This window comes from Sparus aurata, chromosome 11 (genome assembly GCF_900880675.1).
Source record: "Sparus aurata chromosome 11, fSpaAur1.1, whole genome shotgun sequence".
Lineage (NCBI taxonomy): Eukaryota > Metazoa > Chordata > Actinopteri > Spariformes > Sparidae > Sparus > Sparus aurata.
Window position 1 is genome coordinate 8,862,104 of NC_044197.1, and position 19,865 is coordinate 8,881,968.

Here is a 19,865-nt window from a genome sequence, read left to right on the forward strand (position 1 = left end):
TTGGGTGAAGCTTTTTTTTCAACACACAAGAATAGGGGCAGAGGAGTGTGTCATTGGAGCTGCTGCACGGAGAGAAGTTGTGGGTTTGTGTAATGAGAAGCCTGCCTGGGAATAGCACTGATCGCATCTCAACCAACCTTTACCTGCCCTCCGCAGTTATTACCGTGATGGGAAAAAAAAAAAAAAAAGTGGATGCACGGATAGGTGAAAAGAGTAGACAGTGGGATGGATAGGTCACTAATTTTTCCAGAAATAACCTGATGGGAGAGAAGGGTAAGTAGATAGCGGGAGAGGACGGAGAGGAGGCAGTTATCTCTAAATATAGTTTTAGTGATGGAAAAGTGTTTGTGCCTCTATCTGTGACCAAGTGTCTTCCATCCCTCCCGCATCCACCGTTGGCCTGCACTGAGAGCCGCAACAGTAGACAGCCAATTCAATTCAATCTCTGTCTGATTGGAGGGAACAGATCTGATTACCTCTCATAGAAGGCACACAGACACACACACACACACACACACACACACACACACACTCTCAAAATACCGTTGTTTGTGCTCTAAGATTCCCAAGGGAGAGATATCAGAGTAAATGGCTGCGGTGATTGTGCCAGATAGACTGGATGTGTGCATAATATCCACACGAAGCAGATAATGTGTTTGCTAATCGCACACCAGAGACAAGCAAACACACACACACACACACACACACACACACACACACCCCGCACACATCCACACACACACAAAGGCTAACAGCTGCATAGCTATAACCCTTAACCACTCTTTTCATACTGTTGGCTGCCAGCTACACTGTAGATGCACCCTCCCACACATCCTCAGCTCCGATCCCCCCCGTGGGAGAGTCGTGATTTTCCAGAGCTGTGATGACAGCCGACTGCGTGTGTTGACAGAAGCGGAAGTTATTATTACTTGTAATCGTATTCTTTGTCACATCCTAAAAGACGGGCGCACATCTATGAATGATTTATTTGAACATTTAATGTTGTTATATAGACAATACTGTGAATAAAAAAGAAAAAAAAAAGTCATAATCTGTTGGTTGGAGTCCCAAAATTACTAACGTCAGAGTTGCTATATTTACAAGTAGGGTTTTAGAAATGAATAACACCCACAGGATTGCTGGTTACCTGCCAATGCGGCTGCTTGCGTAGACAAGCTTTCCAGTCTTAGTCACAATTTGCAAACACTTGGCTGGCCTCATATATTCATTCACAACTCTGATAGTGTCCATACACACTGTAACAACAGTATGGGCATGACGCCAGCTTCACAGAGAACTCAGAAGAGTTTATTTAGCGGTTCAGATTCCGCTATTTTGCATCTTTATTCATGCTTTTTTGTTTTGTCAGAGTCACTGTAGAAACTGAACTTATTCTGTATCAGCTGTTAATATTTACAGCCAAGTTTATTTCTTATACAACTGGGCTAAATTTAAAGAAACCTGATATGCTTTTTTGTTTATTTCCTTTCCCTTCTACTGTATATGTTGAGCATATCTTGAGCATATAAAAGATCTTGAAAGTTAAAAGGGTCAAAGTCTGCACCAACAGAAGCTCCTCTCTCCCACAGAAAACACTGTTCCTGAACATCTCGTCAGCAGTCCCCGCCAATAACACCGTGACTTTGTGACATCACACTACATCGCTGTGTCACGCGTTTGCATAATTTCTGCCATTCTTGCGGTTAGTTTAGCACATAAGATTTGATTTAGCACAGCTGCTCTACTGTTGTTAGCAGTGATTTCTCAGGTGTGTGTGAGCTGACCAATCAGAACAGACTGGGTAATCAGGAGGGCGGGTCTTAAAGAGATAGGAGCTAAAACGGAGTGTTTTAAACAGAAGGGGATTACAGTGCTGCTGCAGTGGACAGTATGAGAAAACTAAAGCATGTCAACCTATTCTAGTAGTGACCCAAAATAAAATTATGAACCTGAAAATGAGCAGAGTATGTCTCCTTTAAAGTTCTGTAAAATAAAACTCTCTCAGCCAGCGTAACAGATCAATCTTTGTACCCTGTTTTGACTTGAGATCCTCTGGAGGCTGAAGCACACTAGTTCATTAAGCATGCTTATAACAGCTTTAAGTGTGATCTGTAATTACATTAATTACACTACATTTGACAAAACGCAGATCTGTTGAAAGCCTACGTTGTAATGCCAGAATGATTTGCTCGCACGGTGAAAGTGTGAAACGCGATTGGGAGATTCCCCAGAGTAAGGCGTCCACGGTTCATCGTACTTCATTACAAGGTGGGCGCTGAGATGGAAAAGTTTGAAGTGGAGACAAAACTGTCGGCAGCTGTTGGGCTCCTCACAAACCTCAAATTGGCTCGCTGTTCTAATTTGACATTCACATAGTGTGTGTTGGTGTTTGCACTGGCAGACTGTCAGCTTTGTGTTTTATTGATAATGACGAATATCCGAACGTGTTTCCTTTTAAGAAACTAGCCGTCATACTAATGGACAAACATCCACTCGAGGCGTCTTAATAGACTCGTATCCCTTTGCATAACTACAGTTTTTACTGACACTGTCATAACTGTGGTAATTTAGCTATAACTGATGTCATAGTCAGTGATGGTGGATTAGACTTCAATTATATTGAGAATTGTTGTAAATGACAAGGTGGTGACTTTGTTTTTTGGCCAAGCCATGTATATGCAACCTGTGAAGGCAGGCTGTCAGTGGGTCAAGCCCTGAACGGCAATCAGTGGCGTAAATTAGCACCTACATTAAAATCAAAAATTATTATGATTTGCAGGGACACAAGTACTGTAGAGGACTTGCAGGGGGAAGGAGGCAGGGCGTGTTGAGAGGGATAGAGGTGCAGAGATGTAATCTTTGTGGATTTATTGAGGATTAATTAAGACTTTCATACTTCAAGCATGGAGCCTGACCAATAAGACGGACTAATTCACTGTCGGGGGCGGCAGAAAGCCGCAGTTATTCAGCTTCGGTCATGTAAATGCCAAAGGTCGGAGGTTATCTCCGTCTTGACTTGGTAATTCAATAAAAAACCTTTTGGAAGAGAAAAAAAGGTTCTCTGAGAAGAATGACCCCTGAGCTGTCAGCTGAAACATAATTGTGTGTACAAAAGAAACATACACGTGCAAACCCACAGATACACACTGACGCGTCGAGCCAGGCACACACACACCATCTGTGATTAATGTGTGACACGCTGCAGTCCCATAGTCTTTTTCATTACATTCTTCACCACAGAAGTGTGAAACAAAGGCCTGAGATTAAACAGCTCTCCTTCACACTGACTCATTAGTCTCTCTCAGTCTCTCTCTCTCTCTCTTCGTGATCAGTCTCTCCTCTGTGTCTCACTCATTCAGGGCAAGGTCATTTAGGAGTCAGAGCAGTGGGCGGAGGAGGAGGATGAGGAGGGAGAGGAAGGATATTAGGGAAGTGAAAGACTATCCCTGCAGGGATTCTCACAAGCCGCCGTTTACACCCTAATGACGAGCAGCCATTCAGAGGATCTATTTTCATTCAAATCGAGCTACTCCTAAGAGACGGGGACAGAAACATGTGTATGTACTGTACGTACACCGGTCGCACACATGAAGCACACTAACAGAGGCATTATCAAAGTTTCTTATTCCCAGAGCACGCTCGCTGCTCGTGTGTGGTATATGTATGATTGCATTTGACTTTCATCACCCTGCCCTGTGTGTGTGTATGTGCGTGCATGCTTGTGTGTGTGTATGTGTGTGTGTTTTGGAAGAATGACCCAGATCAGAAAAGTGATAAGTACTTTATGTGAGCTCAAACTCTACATACCATTTTAAAAAGAGATGCAGACACAAGACAAGGTGTAAGGTAGTGTGTGTGTGTGTGTGTGTGTGTGTGTGTGTGTGTGAGGCAGGGAGAGGGAGAGACAGAGAGAGAGAGAGAGAGAGAGAATGAGACGGGGGAAGCAGGCAGAGAGAAGAAGCTAAAAACCCTCAAGTCTGAATGCTGAAGGCAAACCATTCATCTTTCCTCTCATATGCTCTTCTGGGCTTCAATCCCAGTCCTAGTGTGCGTGAGTTTGTATGTGCATGAGTGTGTGTGTGTGCGTGCGTGTGTGTGTCTGCAATCCCCTCACATATGGAGAGCAGTCTGAATGATGAACATGATCTCCATTGCAGCAGAACAATACTGTTTCTAAATAGGACATGAGAGGCATTCAGCCTTCCCTCACACACTGTGTATGGGGGGAACCTACGCTTGTTTGCAGGGGCTGAAGCGCGCTGTGTGCAATGAGGCATCTGCTGCAGGTGATACCGAGTGTGTGTGTGTGTGTGTGTGTGTGTGTGTGTACGTGTGCATCCATTAAGTGCCGTTCCCAACGGTGTCCAGAGTTTTTGCTACATCAATCAGATGCTTATTCAGAGAGTGCTAGGCGTCGCTCTCGCAGTCGGGCAGGTGGCACCGAGCAGCTGGGTGATGGCTGCCAGCCTGGCCCCTGGCATCACCTCTGCTCTGAGACCACCCAGGCCTGCTAATACACCTGCTAGCTACCTGCCTCTGGAGCTTTTCACACCTGGATCTGTTTGCCTCTCACCAACCACAACACTCCCCGCACCTGTTTGGTAGCGAGCTCCTGCACCGTGATACCCCGCACCTGTTAATTAGCTATGAACAACAGCAGCCCCGCGTTCTGTTTTCTGACCCAAATCCTTCATCAGCAGCAGATCAAAACACAATTAATTTAAAGGAGGAAGGGGCTGACGAATGTGTGCTTTTGTAGCGAGAGCACAGTCCTAGAAAATAACTTGTTTTTGTAATATATTCCTCATGGTAATGCAGCAGTGTGACACATTTCTTTCTTTAGTCAGGACCAGCTCAGACAAAAGACAGTGTTGTTTTTACTTTGTGTCATGCAAAGAGAACAGCAAAAAGGCATGTTAAAACTGAAAAATAAAAATGGATGCACAGGCCAGAACCACACGTCCGTATTGAGGTCTCACTCACTTACAAGTAACATACTACAACACTGAATAAACGGAATCTGCAAAGTAACTAAAGTTATCAAATAAAAGCAGCAGAAAGGCAGCACGTTATTGGAGTTAATTGTAAAAAAAAGTTACATTCCCTGCTGGTTATTTTAAATCTTGACACCAAGATATTGGCCATGAAAAACTTCCATGAATGAATGAAAAACTACTACTACCCTACTTTACAGATATGGTTCATCATAAATGCATCTAAAATAACAAAGCAACGGTCATATTCACCATTTTTGACAGCAGATCAGTTTGAAATACTGCAGTGAGTAATGGAACAAGAAGGGGTAGCTTCAGTGAGCTCACACGCTGCACACCTCCGGCGCTTAGCGAGGTTACCAACTCATTTTCTCTCATTGACGTTCTCAGGTTCCCCATAAGCATTAATTTAAATGCGAAATATTGACAAACAACAAATCCTCTGAGTGTTTTTCTGAACAGCTTATAAAACTGCTAATATCATTTTCTGCATCAAGGCTATTAAGGATTTGGTAGCTCTTTTAAACGAAGTAAACTTGTGAATGCATTTCTTTCCTCATGGAGTAAAAAAAGTAAATATCTTTAAATAATATTGAGAAATAACTTCCTTAACACAGCTTCAAAGTGTACGACAGGTGTGAGAACAGTGTACCGACCTTTCCTCTTGGAGTCCCGTCTGACGCTGCTGGGCCTGACCGCTGGCTGTAGCTCTGTCTCTGTTGACATCCTCAGGCTCCAACTGGGCTAGACTCCGCTCCGCTTGGCTCCGCTGGGCTCCGAGGGTCCAGTTCACAGCGTCAGTGCCGGCTGTGCGTGCGTGGGCGCCGGGTGTGTGCGTGGAGGCGCCAGGTGTGTGTGTGAGCACACAGGCTCATGGGAGAGGGATGGGCTTTAGCCCTGACACAACATCCCACACACACCCACAGAGAGCTGGGGAGAAAACAGAGGAAGAAAGAGGTTTGCTTCAATTAGGTTGTGTTACTGTTGGCAGGAGAAACCTTGCAAGAGTTCTCAGCAGGCGTGAGAATGAGCTTGTTTTCTGATCGGGGCCTTGAGTACATGTTGCCCATGGTAACAGATCGGAGAGACCCGTTCTGCACTTCCCACTTCCTGTCAATAATGTGTCTGTGCAAGGACACTGCTTAAAGAACAATCCCACCGCGTTAAAGCACTTCCTTCTTCAAACGGGCAGTACATTAATTAGACAGGTTTAACAACACTAACAATGTTCATTTTCACAAAAACTTCATTTATATGAGTTAGGATTTACTGCACTGTGTGAGGAGAGTGGCTGTTGATCCAGGAACTCACACACACACACACACACACACACACACACACACACACACACACACACACACACACACACACAAAAGCAAGCAGTGAGATGATCCAACAGGTTGTAAACAAGCAGTCAGACTGGCCAGATTATAGAACCACTTAATTTGGAGGTCAAAACCAAACACAAGTCAGTGGTAACAGCTCATTTGATAAACAAGGTAATAAACATGCTGGCTGTAAACGTTCATGGATTTTGACCTGGGATACTGGGTTACAATTTCAACATAATAATAAATAAGTAAATTAGGTCATGGAAAAATAAATCATTCCAGGAAAATTCCCTCCGAGATTCAAAATCTCTTCTACAAGAAAGTCCTGATCTAAACAGCAGCAGGAAAAGTTTCACAGGAACAGACAACCAACTTAAAGGACGTAAAATGTCACATAAAAAAAACAAGGGACTCAAACAAGACTGCAATTACACCAAGACAATGAACTGACCAGTGCTCAGTACCAGGACATGTGCATTCAGTGGTCAAATAGTCCTTAATCTTATTTTATTTTTTTTACTTTCCATTCTCAGGGTTGGACGGAACTAATTACAACTACTACAATTACTGTAATTAATCAATTTATTTAATAAATTACTGTAAATAATCAGTCTTTTGGGGGGGTACTTACTTTTAAAATCATAATTGAGTACTGAGTATAATTGTATTTCATACCTAACTCTTTCTTCATAAAGATTTAGAGATACAGAAAGCCCCATGATTGGACGCCTGCTATTGATAATGCATTAAGCATCAACAGTTGAAAAGTAACTAATACTCTGAAGAGTGTATGCTTAGAAGAATGCTTACTTTAGCTTACTTGTTCAGTATTATTCTAACACCAGTAATTTTATGTGAAACTAATATCTAATGTAGCCACCAAGTGAATTTTAGCTATTTACTTGGTGGCTATTAAGCGTAATTGTTATTAATTGCAAAGATAACCATATTCATACATAGTGTACGAACGTGAGATATTCCTTTAACACTACTACCACGCTCGTAGTCTTCACTGGGCAGCGTCCAGCATTCTGTCCCTTCTTCGCCCATCTGCCGCTACTTTTATTCTGAAGTGTTGATTGGCAGCGTTTACTACAACCTAGCAGCCAAAAACACTCAGATTCGCACTCTGACTCCGATTTGTGAATGCACGAAAACACACACATTTATATGCAAACACAACTCCTTTATTGCACAGAGACGCCGAAGTGCAAAGACAGCAGGAGACAGCTGCAAGTGGACGAGCTGAATAATGACGCTGACTACCTTCTGAGCTGATCTTCACCTCTCCTCAGACTATCAGTCTTGACCTCTCGTTCCCTCTCTGCCTCCATCTAATAGTGGCTGAGTGCAGACTCTCGGACAAAAACGAAAAAAAGCCTGACTGGTGCTTCTTGGGGAAGAGGGAAATCTCTCTTATTCTCTTCCTCCCCCCTCTCTCCACGGTGTTTCTGTGTGAATAGGAGGCCCCTGTGAGCCTCGGGCGAGAACAGATGAATTGAGAGGCTTTTAATTTGCTGCAGACAGAACAGAACAGAGTCCATTTAATTCTGCCAGCAGAGGCCATGTCGGCAAAATGCTGACAATATTCTTTATCTGGTCCAAACACACTGGAAAAGTGTGAGTCACTCCAATTACAGGCATTATCAGCAGCACTGTTCCACCAAATGGATGGAGAGAGAGCGCGTATGAAGAGAGGGGTTAGAGGGAAGAGAAACGAACAGAGTGGAAAGAAAGTGAGGGGTGAGGGAACATAGAGTGGGTGAGGAAGATAATGAGCGAAGGGGTAAAAGGGGAGAGAAAAAAGCCCAAGGAAGTAAAATCAGCGGAGAAAGGATGGAGTTTGAGCGGCTTCAGCCCTAACCCCGAACATGTCCCAATCTGTCCCCCTCTCCTCTCGTCTTTTTGTTCTCTGAATTCGTTCTTCTCCTTCTAGCTGTGAAGTCTTTCAGGCAGCATCTGGAGCTTGTGTTTAAGAAAGGCGGTCTGTTAATCCTCGACTTGGACCAGGAAAGAAGCCTACCAGAAGCACCCCCCCCCCCCCCCCCCCTTCAGACTGCCTTTCACCCCAGAAAATACCAGCTTTTTATTCTACAGCTACAAAAAGCGAAGATTCAAAGACACGTTGCTGCGGTTTATCATTGAGCGTTTTAATCCAAAAATATATCAGGGAAAAAAAAGTGTGAGATGAGTTTTGAGTTCGTGTTCTCGCTGCTAAATTGCTCCTGTGAGAGCGCTACTCACTTAGTTCAAGAAGTCCAACTCATCCAACCATTGCGAGCAAGAAAACAGCCACAAGTCTGCTGGTGGAAATGAGCAAAAAAAATAAATAAATAAAAAAAAAAAGAGGGCGTGAAGATGAGAATTAAAAATCTGCTGCTGCGCCGCTCTCCAGACTTCTCCAGGGCTCCAAGACATATGGTCCTTTTTCTCCTTGGAGAGTCGTGGAGGGGTTCTACATCTAATCCCTGGAGGGGAGAACAAGTTAATTTCTCAAATGTCCGTGTCTAGCTTCAGCTGTACAAATCCCCTGCCTCGTACATACACACACAGAGAGCGACAACAACGTGAAGGGAAGAGCAGCGCCATCAAAAGCCATCGTGAACACTGTAGTGGCGGTTTGACCTGGAATCAGTGCGCTCGAGCTAAAAGTAGCAGCGGAGCGGGGACGTGAAACGTAGCTTAGTGTGTCTGGATTTAGACAGCAATCTGAAGCCAGAGCAGAGGAGACCCGAGGAGAAAGGAACGAGCTGTAAATTGGACGTCCGTAAATGGGGCGCTGCCAACAAGTGCGAGTGGGTGATGTGAGGATCTGCCTCTTGTGTGTGCGTATGTGCTCTACTGTATGTGTGTGTGTGTGTGTGTGTGTGTGACTCGATAAACAGGATGCTGCCAACAGGAGCTTAATGCCCAGAAATCATCTGCAGCTACAGTAAAGTCTGCCAGGCGACAGGAGAGGAAAAAGAAAGAAAGGCAGAAAAGGAGGAGGAGGAGGAGGGACTGAGGGGGGTGGGGAGATGCGGGGTGATGCTGGCTCTCTCTCTGGCCTCCCCTCTCTCTCTCCCACCTCCCACTCCCAGGGTAATTGTGTTCTGTCCATCAGGCTCAGAGTTAGATTAGTGGCTCCACTCATTCAAGCTCTCCTGCCATCTCAATAATGAATAATCATAGAGACCACCTCCGCAAGACTTTTCTCACTACCTGTGCTCTGTCCATCTTGTGCCTCCTCCTCATACTTCCCTCTTCTCCGCCCTCCCCCTCCGACAACACCACCTTTGTATCCTGACGCCGTCGCGGAGGCCTTATCAGCAACGCATTTCTCCTCTGAGCCGTTCGAGTTGATGAATAACCACAACTGTGTACGAAAGGTTATCCCGCATGTTGCACTCTGTCATGGTTCAGATGTCTGAAAGGCAAAAATCTTTTCTTTCAACTACATTAACGGTCAGACAAGATCAAGCGCTGGTTTTTAGGCGCTCTGAGAGTTTAACGCACCTTGAAATGTCAACTGATTTCTGGCGAACCGGATGGAGAAATAAATGCCGATAAAAGACCGTTCAATCAGAAAAAAACTAAACAAAAGTTCACCTCAACAGTAAAAAACTAAGGATATTAAATCTCCAGACCTACCAGTTTCTGATCTGCGGTGGCTAAAAAAATACAGCGTCCGGTTAATCCTGACAGTCTGAGCAACTCAGTGGGAGACGAAGAGTGAGGAAATAATGAGAGCGAGCGTAACGGAAGAGAACAGAAGGAAGGGTGAAAGATCAGCTTGTGGAAGTTAGACGACAAGACGCACCAATGAGTGAATGAGTTGATATACATGACAACGTGAATGGTGGGTGAAAGTACAGTCACACCCAGGTATCACTTCACTTTGTCCCGTACTCAGCAATAAAAGAAGTGCAGTGTCACTCATCTTAATCCCACATTTATTAAGGGATTGGCATAGAACAAGACATGATTGATAGATAGAGGGGGATGATTAAATTGATCGAAAGTGCAAAACAAACTGTGCAGTTTTTCCTGTTGTCTTTTAAAACTGAAGTTTCCAAACCACAGCAATGTTAATGATCAATAAGAGATGAATGATTAAAAACTTATATGGCAGATATAAAATAATAAAATAACGATTTAGCCTTGATGAGAGCTTTATTTACCTAATTGGCTTCGGCTAATTTCACAACACAATCATAGTAAATTAAGGATTTGAATCCTAAATTCAAATCAACTGAAATAATTCAGCCACTCAAAACTGTCTTTCTTTAACAAACAGTCAAACAAAATTCAGAAGATTAAGCATAATGATTCTGCTTGGCTAACATGTTGTCTTGAGGACAATACAATGAAACCAAACATCCAAGAGATTTAAAACTGGGCTGGTTCGGTATAAGGAGAACAACTAAATCTCTTGTCAACAGACCAAAGTCTTACTGGCTTTTATCAAACAACATGTAGAGTGGGATCAGAGGTGAGCCATATGCACAGTCTGTACAGTATTAATGTAACAGCAATCTGAAAACATCGGGCTTTTGAACCGCTGGCTGGGAAAAACAAGAAGTCTGAAGACGTTATCTTGACTTCTGGTAATTATAATTGACTAATATCACTATTTTCAATGCCAAATAATTTATCTAATCAATCCCAAAAACAATCAAACTAATAATTAAATTAATCATTAGTTGCAGCCTCCAAAAACAAGCTCAATAGCAGTGACTTAGCACATCAAACACAGCTCTGATATAGCTGTTGGCGAGTGATGAGGGGAAACCAAGTACAAAGAAAAGAAGGAAACTCCAAGCCACAGAAATTCTTACATCACATCAAAGCTTCAGAGACGTAGCACGTTGCTTAAAGCTGAGCATAGTAAGACATGGCTGAGGGTCATCATGGATCAATGGATACTGACATATCATGGCCTTCAGCCAAAAGGGCCTTTTTGACCCTGATCTAAAGAGCCATCACACTCCCACACCACATCAGCTGTGCTGGATTTCACACAGTTCTTATTGAGGTTGAAGCAAGAAATGTGACTTCAGCGTCTACATCTCTATCACACCCAAACAACACGGCAAAATAGTTTTTGCAGCTGTCTGGTAGATAAAGCACCAGCTTATTGCAGCGCGCAGGCTTAGAGGTCTATAAGAAGAGCAGTGCAGCTAGTTCAGCAGGCAGTCAGCCAGGCCACCAGCCAGCACAACAGCACACTGCAGGGGGGAAACATGGAAACAGAGCTGCTCTAGGTGCTCCACATGGCTCCCTGCCTGCCTGCCTGCCTGCCTGCACGACTACAAGGAACATTCAGAGGCCTCAACAGGAAAAGGTAAATACACACACACACAAACACACACACACTTCCCCACCCACAATCTCTTGCCAGAAATAGGATACCCCACAAGATGACAGATTCACGTGAACATGCAGAACTCAAATTAACACAAAAACATGCGTGCACACATGCAGACACGCACACATACAGACACCGTCTTCACCTAACCTATTTACAGACACGGGGCTGCAGATATCAAAGCGCCGCGCTCTCTGTGGGGAATTCCTCCTTTTCTCATGTTTTAAGGGGAAATAGATGAAAACGAATCTCATTCTCCCTGCACCTCCCCTGTGTGTGCACGCGCACGTGTGTGTGTGTGTGTGCCTCCTCTGCCTTGTTAATGTGCTAAAATGTAAATTGGTCCTGCTCAACAATGTGTGTAAGGCAGAGTGGAAGCTGCGGCTTTGCTGACAGACCGTGGATATGCCTTTATTAACAGACCCGCACTCTGATTCCAGTTTCTGTCTGTCTGTCGGTCCGATCTCCTCGCTGCCTCCTTGAACATCACTCTGTCATTCTACTACATCGATCCACGTCATTCTCATCTTTTCTATCAACACATGTGAAACACATTAGCTGCACTCCAGCATTGCATTACGGATAATTTACATTAACTGGTCATTTGGAAAGACCTGATCGTTATTCCTCATTCCCACTGTTATGTTATATCCCTCTAAGAATAATTCAGTGATTATTGTACCAAATTTAGTACAGACACACACCTGACCCTTCTCTTGGGCCTTTGTATACAAATGAAAAAAAAAATGTTTTCAGGTGTACTTGTTTCATTTTATGTATCAGCAGTGGGTGAATTAATGAATACATGAAACACAAGAAGTGACACAACAAAGAAGAGGATTGAGGGTTTTGTAAGTGCCCATGCTCACGCTGACAGCTTCTACAATCTGCCCTGATGCAACCGGTGTGTCCCCAGCAGCTCTTAAGCCAGGGGTCGCTCTTTGCTCTCGAAAAAAAAACCCATCATCACTGAGCCACAGTCCATCGTGCTGCTTGCCTGTTAAAAGTGTCCACTCAACATGATTTAGATCCCCCCACAGCCCCTCTGGACCCCAATCAGCAGAGCCTAAAGTGAGTGATGGATTCGCTACATCTGTGGAGTGGAAGAGAAGAGAGGAGAGGAGAGGAGAGGAGGATTCTGGTGCATAAAAATAGAGCTGGAGCCAGGCGGAGCAGGAGACTGAGACTTAATGAGGGATGCAATCATCAATTATTCAAAACACTTAATCATGGTGTCGCGCAACACTGTTGCACAAACATACACGTGCACACACACAGCCAGGGAGACGCACGCGCACACACAGACGTAGCACTTTTCAAACTGTGCCTCTAAAGGCAGACGCACAGAGATAGAGAGATGGATGAGAGAAAATAAAGATACAGGAGACGACGACTGTTGCTTCCCTGTGTGACTGAAGCGTTTACTACTGACACAGAAAATATAGTACAGTACTGGAGTAAACATTACATAATCCAGGAGCAACCTCAGACACATAAACATGTGTCTGCAACATGGAAATGTTAATCCATCCATCATCTGTGCAGCGTCACACTGGGGGCTGGAGCCTACGACAGCTCGCACTGGGTGGAAGGTGGGATGCAACTGGGACAGGTCGCCAGTCCGTCACTCAAAATAGGGACAATCATTCACACTCACATTCATACCTACTGACAGTCTTTTGTCATTCTAACCTGCATGTCTTTGGACTGTTAAAGGAAACTTGTGCATCCAAAGCACACAGGAACCACATTGATTCATTCAGATTGTTCAAGTTACCCCATTCGCTGTCAGAAACTGGGCAGGGCTGAGCAATACTGCCTTAAAGTATAATATAAGATATTATATTGCTATAATATTTTAAGGAAATATCAAGTAGGGCTGCACAATTATGGAAAAACATTCCATAAGAACTCTTTAACTGGACCAAATTATTCAATAATAGACCAACTTCTTTTGTAGATTAGTCTTGGTAAATGTGAACTTAGAAAGGTTACCTCATGTATAAAGCTGTAAAAAGTTGTGAGAGTTAATCTGCCTTAGTCTTAATTCCACATTCTGCAACGTGACTTTTTTGCATGGACACAATGTGATGTCGATGTCTCCATGATATAGTGTGCAGCCCTTATATCAAGATGCATCCTCAAAAGCACTTCATAAATGCCACGAATGGGTGAAAAAATATACATTGCAACAACATTGAAGACTATTGGTACTTTCACAAAACATTAAGATGAGCGGGTAAAGGCAAATTACATCCCTTAACTGTAATGCTGCCTTTACAACCAGAAAAAGACAACAGATATGACATAACATGATATAACGATATGTCCAAATCTAAGTTGATGTTTAGTCTCATCTTTTGGATGAAAGTTGTCAGTCCTCCGAGTCATGGTAAGACCACTTATGGGTCTAACAAGTGGCCCTAATGTCTCTAAAACTCAGAGCTCGCACGTGTCCTTTACAACTCTGTAAGCACACTCCCACTCAGAGTTCAAACGGCTGCAACTCCCCTCCAGTTAGTTAGAACTGAAGAAGGCTGAGAGGTGAAATGTCTTCATAAAACTCAAACAAGTCCAGTTGCCTACGATACAGCACTAATCTCATATCACAATAACAATATAATATCAATATACTTCCCAACAGATGGAGTTATTGTGCTTTGTTTAACCCCAACCAATCAGCAGCGAGGGACGTTTCCGTCCTGCTAACTTCATTTCATTCAACACGGAAGCTGTGGTGCGCAGACTGACCTTTAAAGTGATGGTCCACGCTAACACATTCTGTTTGTCAGTGTCGCTCTAAAGATCCGAGCTCTACAACAATCTGACCTGATGTTACCTCGCATAAAAAAAGAGAAGAAGAGACCGCCTGTATCTGATCTGTAATCCTTATCGACAGATGCCCTGAGTCGAGGTATCAGAACAGGTATCAGGAGAGGAAATGTTTGATTGCTGCATCCTGTGCCTAGTCCAAGACTTCACAACCAGCTCGGATGAAAATGGTAACACAGACACACATGTACAGTACTATATTGCCCTATAAGTGTGTGGGGCTTGTTAGGAGCAGCTCATGGGAATGTTTGAGTTCTTCTAAGAGTAAAATCCAACAGTTCGGCTCTGTCTCTGTAACATGCTTTAAAGCAGTGTTGGAAAGACACGACACAGCGAAGAGGAAGTGCTGGATGGCAGAGGAATGGAGCAGGCAGTGACTAAGAGAAGTTAAGGAACCTTTAGGCTAAAACCTTCAACAATAACAGCCCCGAACTTCTTCACTTGTAAGCCGCCGGCGAACCCTGCCTGAGCAGCTCGCTCACATCTGGAGAAGCCGACGGGTGAGCTTTATGGATGGCTTCACACTCTGTCTGTCAGTCCGGCTGCGCTGCACCTCCGTCCTCTGAGCGCACGGGGAATGTCTAGGTTAAATCTACCAAATTCAACCCTTGGGAGAAATCCCCGGGGGAATACAAGCACATCTTCTCCCCCGGCCCTCCCTGCGCAGCCTCCTGCCACCAGCGGCCATCAGTCAGTCACACTTGCTGCCTCCTGCCCGTGTGTCTAATCGCCCACGCACACTGTCACAGTCGCCTGCCCTGCCAGTTAAAACACAGACAGCCAAACAAAATCAATCTTTACTGAGTGTCCGTGTTTAATAAGGCCCTGTTGTTTCTTATGGACTCTGACAACATGATCAGCCCCCGCACCACTTCACACTCACACACACACACACACACACACACACACACTAGCACATACACAGGGAAGTAACTACAGCAGCAATGTGCAGCACAATAAGCTACATATTTAACACTTTCTTGCAATAGACTTTACATTTGTTTGCAGTACGACTACTTTGCTTTATAATCACGCGCGCGCACACACACACACGCACGCACGCACGCACACGCACACACACACACTCTTCAAGCCCAGATAAAGACTGCACCCTCTGATGTCATCAGCAGCCTCAGAGTGAATCACCATGGGATTGTCAGACTCAGGACAAGATTTGCATAATTTCCATTTGTGAGTTCCAAACTCTTTGAACTTTGCGCAAACATTTCCTGCCAAAAACACACACATGCACACACACACACACACACGCACACACACCCACACAACCACTCACCCACACACACACGCACACAGGCACACACCATGGCAATGTGCAAAAAATCGCATGCTCCATGTGAAGGCTGTGAAAGTTCCTGGAGGTGAAACTTTGTGCCATCTCTTGAAATAGCCCCTTTTAGCACCCTATGGTCTACTGGACTGCTGGTCCGTCTGAACTCTCACAGAGAGTAGAGGGGCTATTGGCATTCACTTCCCTGTGGGGCTTCCAGTCAATACAAACCTCTCAGAACTCAGAAAAGGCTGTGTCCATTTTCAGTGTGTGTGTGTGTGTGTGTGTGTGTGTTCTTGGCCGAGAGAGGAGAGAGAGAGAGAGAGAGAGAGAGAGAGAGAGGGGACGGGAAGGGGGGGACTTAAAATTCAATAGCTGTTTTCTCATCTCAATGACGTCATTTGTTCCAGACATGCATTAGTTGTAAATACACTTTGGCGCAGCTACGCAGACACACACACACACACGTACACGCCGCATCAGTGCGGTACATCCGTGCTTGTGTGTGTGTGTGTGTCCGTATGTATGTGTATGCGGTGTAGGTAATGATGGTGTGCTAAAGCAGAGTCCCACCCCGACAGGGCCCAGCCTCTCGGTGCCATCCATCATAGTGGAGCCGCTAATGATACCAATACATACACCAGCACAGAGAGGACCGGGGGAGCTGGGGGGGGGGGAGAGGTGCGTGTGAAAGCAGAAAAAAGGAGGATGGGTATAGAGGAAGAGGAGGAGAGAGAGAGCCGGAGAGGAAGATAGTTGTGTGGGAAAGTAATAGAGGCAGCTGGGATTAAAAGAGACAAAGAACAACACGAATTTCACTGTTATTACCGTTCTCTAGGTTATTTTATATACAAAATCCCTGTCATGCCAATAAAGCTCATTTGAATTTGCATTCTAGAGAAAGACTTAGGAGGAGGGGGTGGATGAGGAGGAGGAGGAGAAGTAGGAGGAAGGGGAAGGGGAAGGGAGAGGGAGCTGGTAGAGAAGAGGCAACCAGCATGAAGAGGCAAGGAAATGTGCTGTCACAGGCTGAGGAGTGAAAGACTATCTGTGTGACTGGAATAGGCAATCTGATTCTCCCAGCCCTCCTCCTCTCTCTCTCAAACACACACACACACACACACACACACACACATACATACACACACACACACAAACACACACACTACTGCCCACTGCCAAACACACAGTGCAGATTAATATTAAAGGCCAGTGCATGCTGCTTGTTTGACGTCCGAGGAACAAGACACAAGTCTGCACTTCTAGAGATTGCGTTTTATTTTTAGAGATGGCCTTACGGATAATTCTGAGACGGCTCTCCGTCTGCGAGATAGACGGGATTAAATTTAAACGCAAACATCAAGGAGAAGTATTCGTATTTTCAGCCTTTTTGATAGAGAAAATAAAAATATATTTTTTTTACTATCTAACTGATAGATAGATGGTTAAACTTGGCCGAATTTCGGAAAACACTCATTAACTTCTCATGATATGTCATGTCCTCTTCCTGCAACAAAAGAGTGACTGAGCAAGACAGAAAATGCATTCACAGAAGAACCCGGGGATCCTTTTGGTTTGACTTAATAAATAAAAAAAAAACTAGAAAATCTTAGAGAAAACTAAGTTATTAATGAAGTGTTTTAATACTGCAGTTTTGGAACATTTCAAGCACTCTTTAAGAGCTTTTCAAAGCACCATAAACGTTCTCCATAAAACCATTTGACCATGTTGCTGTAAAGAACATTTTAAAGGGTTCTTTATGGCCCCAAATCTTAGTGTTACAGCCTATAAAGTGCCTTTTTTTCACCCTCTCTACCTGCTCTCTAATTGAGAATCTCTCATCAGTGTCACCCGACTGCAGACTACATTGGGGTTACATTTTAACAGCACAATCCAAAGCTGAGACCAAATTCATCGCTTAATGCAAAAACTGTATATTCCAGACCACCTCTAGCTCATTCAAAATTCAGCCACATCTGTTAGAGAAAGCGACCGCGACAGAAACGGCTGGGGCACTTCTTTTTTTCCTTCTCATCTCATTCCCAAGACACATCATCCTCTTCACTTCCTGGAGCGAGATGAAGGCCGGCGGGGCTGTGAAATTAGCCTATCAGATGCCTCTACCAGCTAAAGGAGGACTCTGAATATGCTAATAGACGGGAGATTAAGATATGTAGCTGGGGGCACCATCACATGCACACACACACACACACGCAGACTAAAACCTTTTATTCTATGATTATAGAGGACTAAATTATAATGGTATATCTCAAGAGCAGGGAGAGCTTTGGAGAATGTTATAGTGTCTTTGATGAGGATACGGGTAATGAAGAGGGTTTTTTTTTTCTTATGTGAGGCTGAACAAAATAAAAAGAGAGGCATAAAAAAGAGAAAAAGATTATAAAAGATGTGTGTGCGTGCGTGTAACGATATACAGAGAACCTAGAGAGACTCACTAGATTACACCGGACTGTATCTGCTGCAGGCGAGAAGGACACAGGTGAGGAAATCCCCTCCTCTCTCGCCTCAGCCCTGCTCCCTTGTTGCCATGCCGTTACACAAACAGGTACAGCCTGACCCGACAGCGCGAAGATTGACCTCGCCCCCCCAATCTTCCTTTCCCTCCATCTCCTCTAACGATCTGCCCACGAAAAATATCATCCCCTCCCTTCCCTTTGTCTTCTCCCCTCTGTGTTTCTCTCGCGGTCTGATTGCTCATCTTTCTTCATTGCTCTGCCTGCCTCTCTCCCAGGGCTTGCCATCTGTACAGTAACAGGTGTGCTGTGTATGTGACTGATGTGTTTGTTACCTGTAGCGCTGCCTGCAGCCACAGCCTGCGTGGAGAATAGCTGCCTCTGCCTAGACATCCCCTGACCTACTAGCTCCCATTCTGCTCTCTCTCTGTCTCTTCCTCCTCTTCCCTCTGCGTCTCCTTCAGATGGCGGCGGGACGAGGAGCGGAGCGTGAGAGGAGCGCTGTAATGAGTCGGGGAGGCAGCAAGCTGTCACGTATTTGTATGCGTTTGTATACGTTTGGTACCAGCCGTGCTGTGGCGGCACGTTCACCGTGGTGGAGTTTGGTTAATTAGTCCCACCAGTCTGTGTGAGTGTGCGTGTACATTCCAGCAAGTATGGGTGTGTGTGTGTGTGTGTGTGTGTGTGTGTGTGTGTGAGTGGTCCGCTGGCTCATCTCATTAGTCTCACAGGTGAGTGATTAAACGCTCTGCAACACCTGGAAGTGTTCCTCCTCTCCCTCCGTCCCTCCCCTCTCTGCTGTTGTCTTAATTTACAGCTACACCCCTGAGAACTCCCCCAGCCAAGTCACAACACACTCCGCGGGATGGTGACACACACACACACAGACACACCTCACGACACGCACATCATCACTTACGGCCATACCTCACTCCAGAGCCTTTTTCCAGACATTTCTGGGTCCATCCATCTGCTAAAGTAATGGCTTTTGGGTTTCAAACATAACTCTCCATTATGTAAATGCTTCGTAATGACTCTATTATAGTCATACCTGCGCCAGCTGTGGCTCAGCAGGTACATTGAAGGGTTGGCAGTTCAACCATAGTATCCTTGAGCAAGATGCTGAAACCCTTCCATGTCCTTATGCACGTTCCCTTACAGGCTGCACCATGGAAGGATTTTAAACGTATAATGCAGTTGAAGCTTTAATTAACACCCATGAGGAGCACCAGGGATGTCTGACCCCAGTTCTCAAAACCGTCCTTAAACACATCTGCTCACCATTTCCATCATTTGTTACATAGAATGCAGAATGCTGTTTATTTCCAACAGTTCGACAGGTTTTGACCCTGATTTAAACACATATCGACTCGCATGTTGTGTGTGAAATGATTTGCTATTTATACAGTAAGTAGCAAATGTAAGGATGCTCTGCCTGAAAATTATTGCGCTATTCAAAAAAATTGTGTTTTTCCTCTGTCACCCTGCATTGCAGAGGAGAAAATAATCAATAAAAACACATTTTTAGACAAGGGGACCTTCTGTGAGAAAAGTCTAGTCAGAGCTCAAAAGTGACACATCCACAGAATTTCTCGGCCT

At 44.5% G+C, this 19,865-nt stretch overlaps 1 protein-coding gene across 8 annotated transcripts in view; it reads right to left on the reverse strand.

Annotated features, from left to right (window-relative positions):
- dab1a (DAB adaptor protein 1a) overlaps positions 1-19,865 on the reverse strand; it is a 204,388-nt gene that overhangs the window by 46,261 nt on the left and 138,262 nt on the right. For 7 of the 8 annotated variants that reach the window (XM_030433468.1, XM_030433467.1, XM_030433473.1 and 4 more), the window contains one exon: positions 5,651-5,924. In XM_030433468.1, the coding sequence (XP_030289328.1) occupies positions 5,651-5,720 (70 nt within the window). In that variant the 5' untranslated portion in view covers positions 5,721-5,924. Of the gene's footprint in view, positions 1-5,650; positions 5,925-9,955; positions 10,020-19,865 lie in introns of those variants that run through there. The other variant, XM_030433469.1, reaches the window with a different exon arrangement.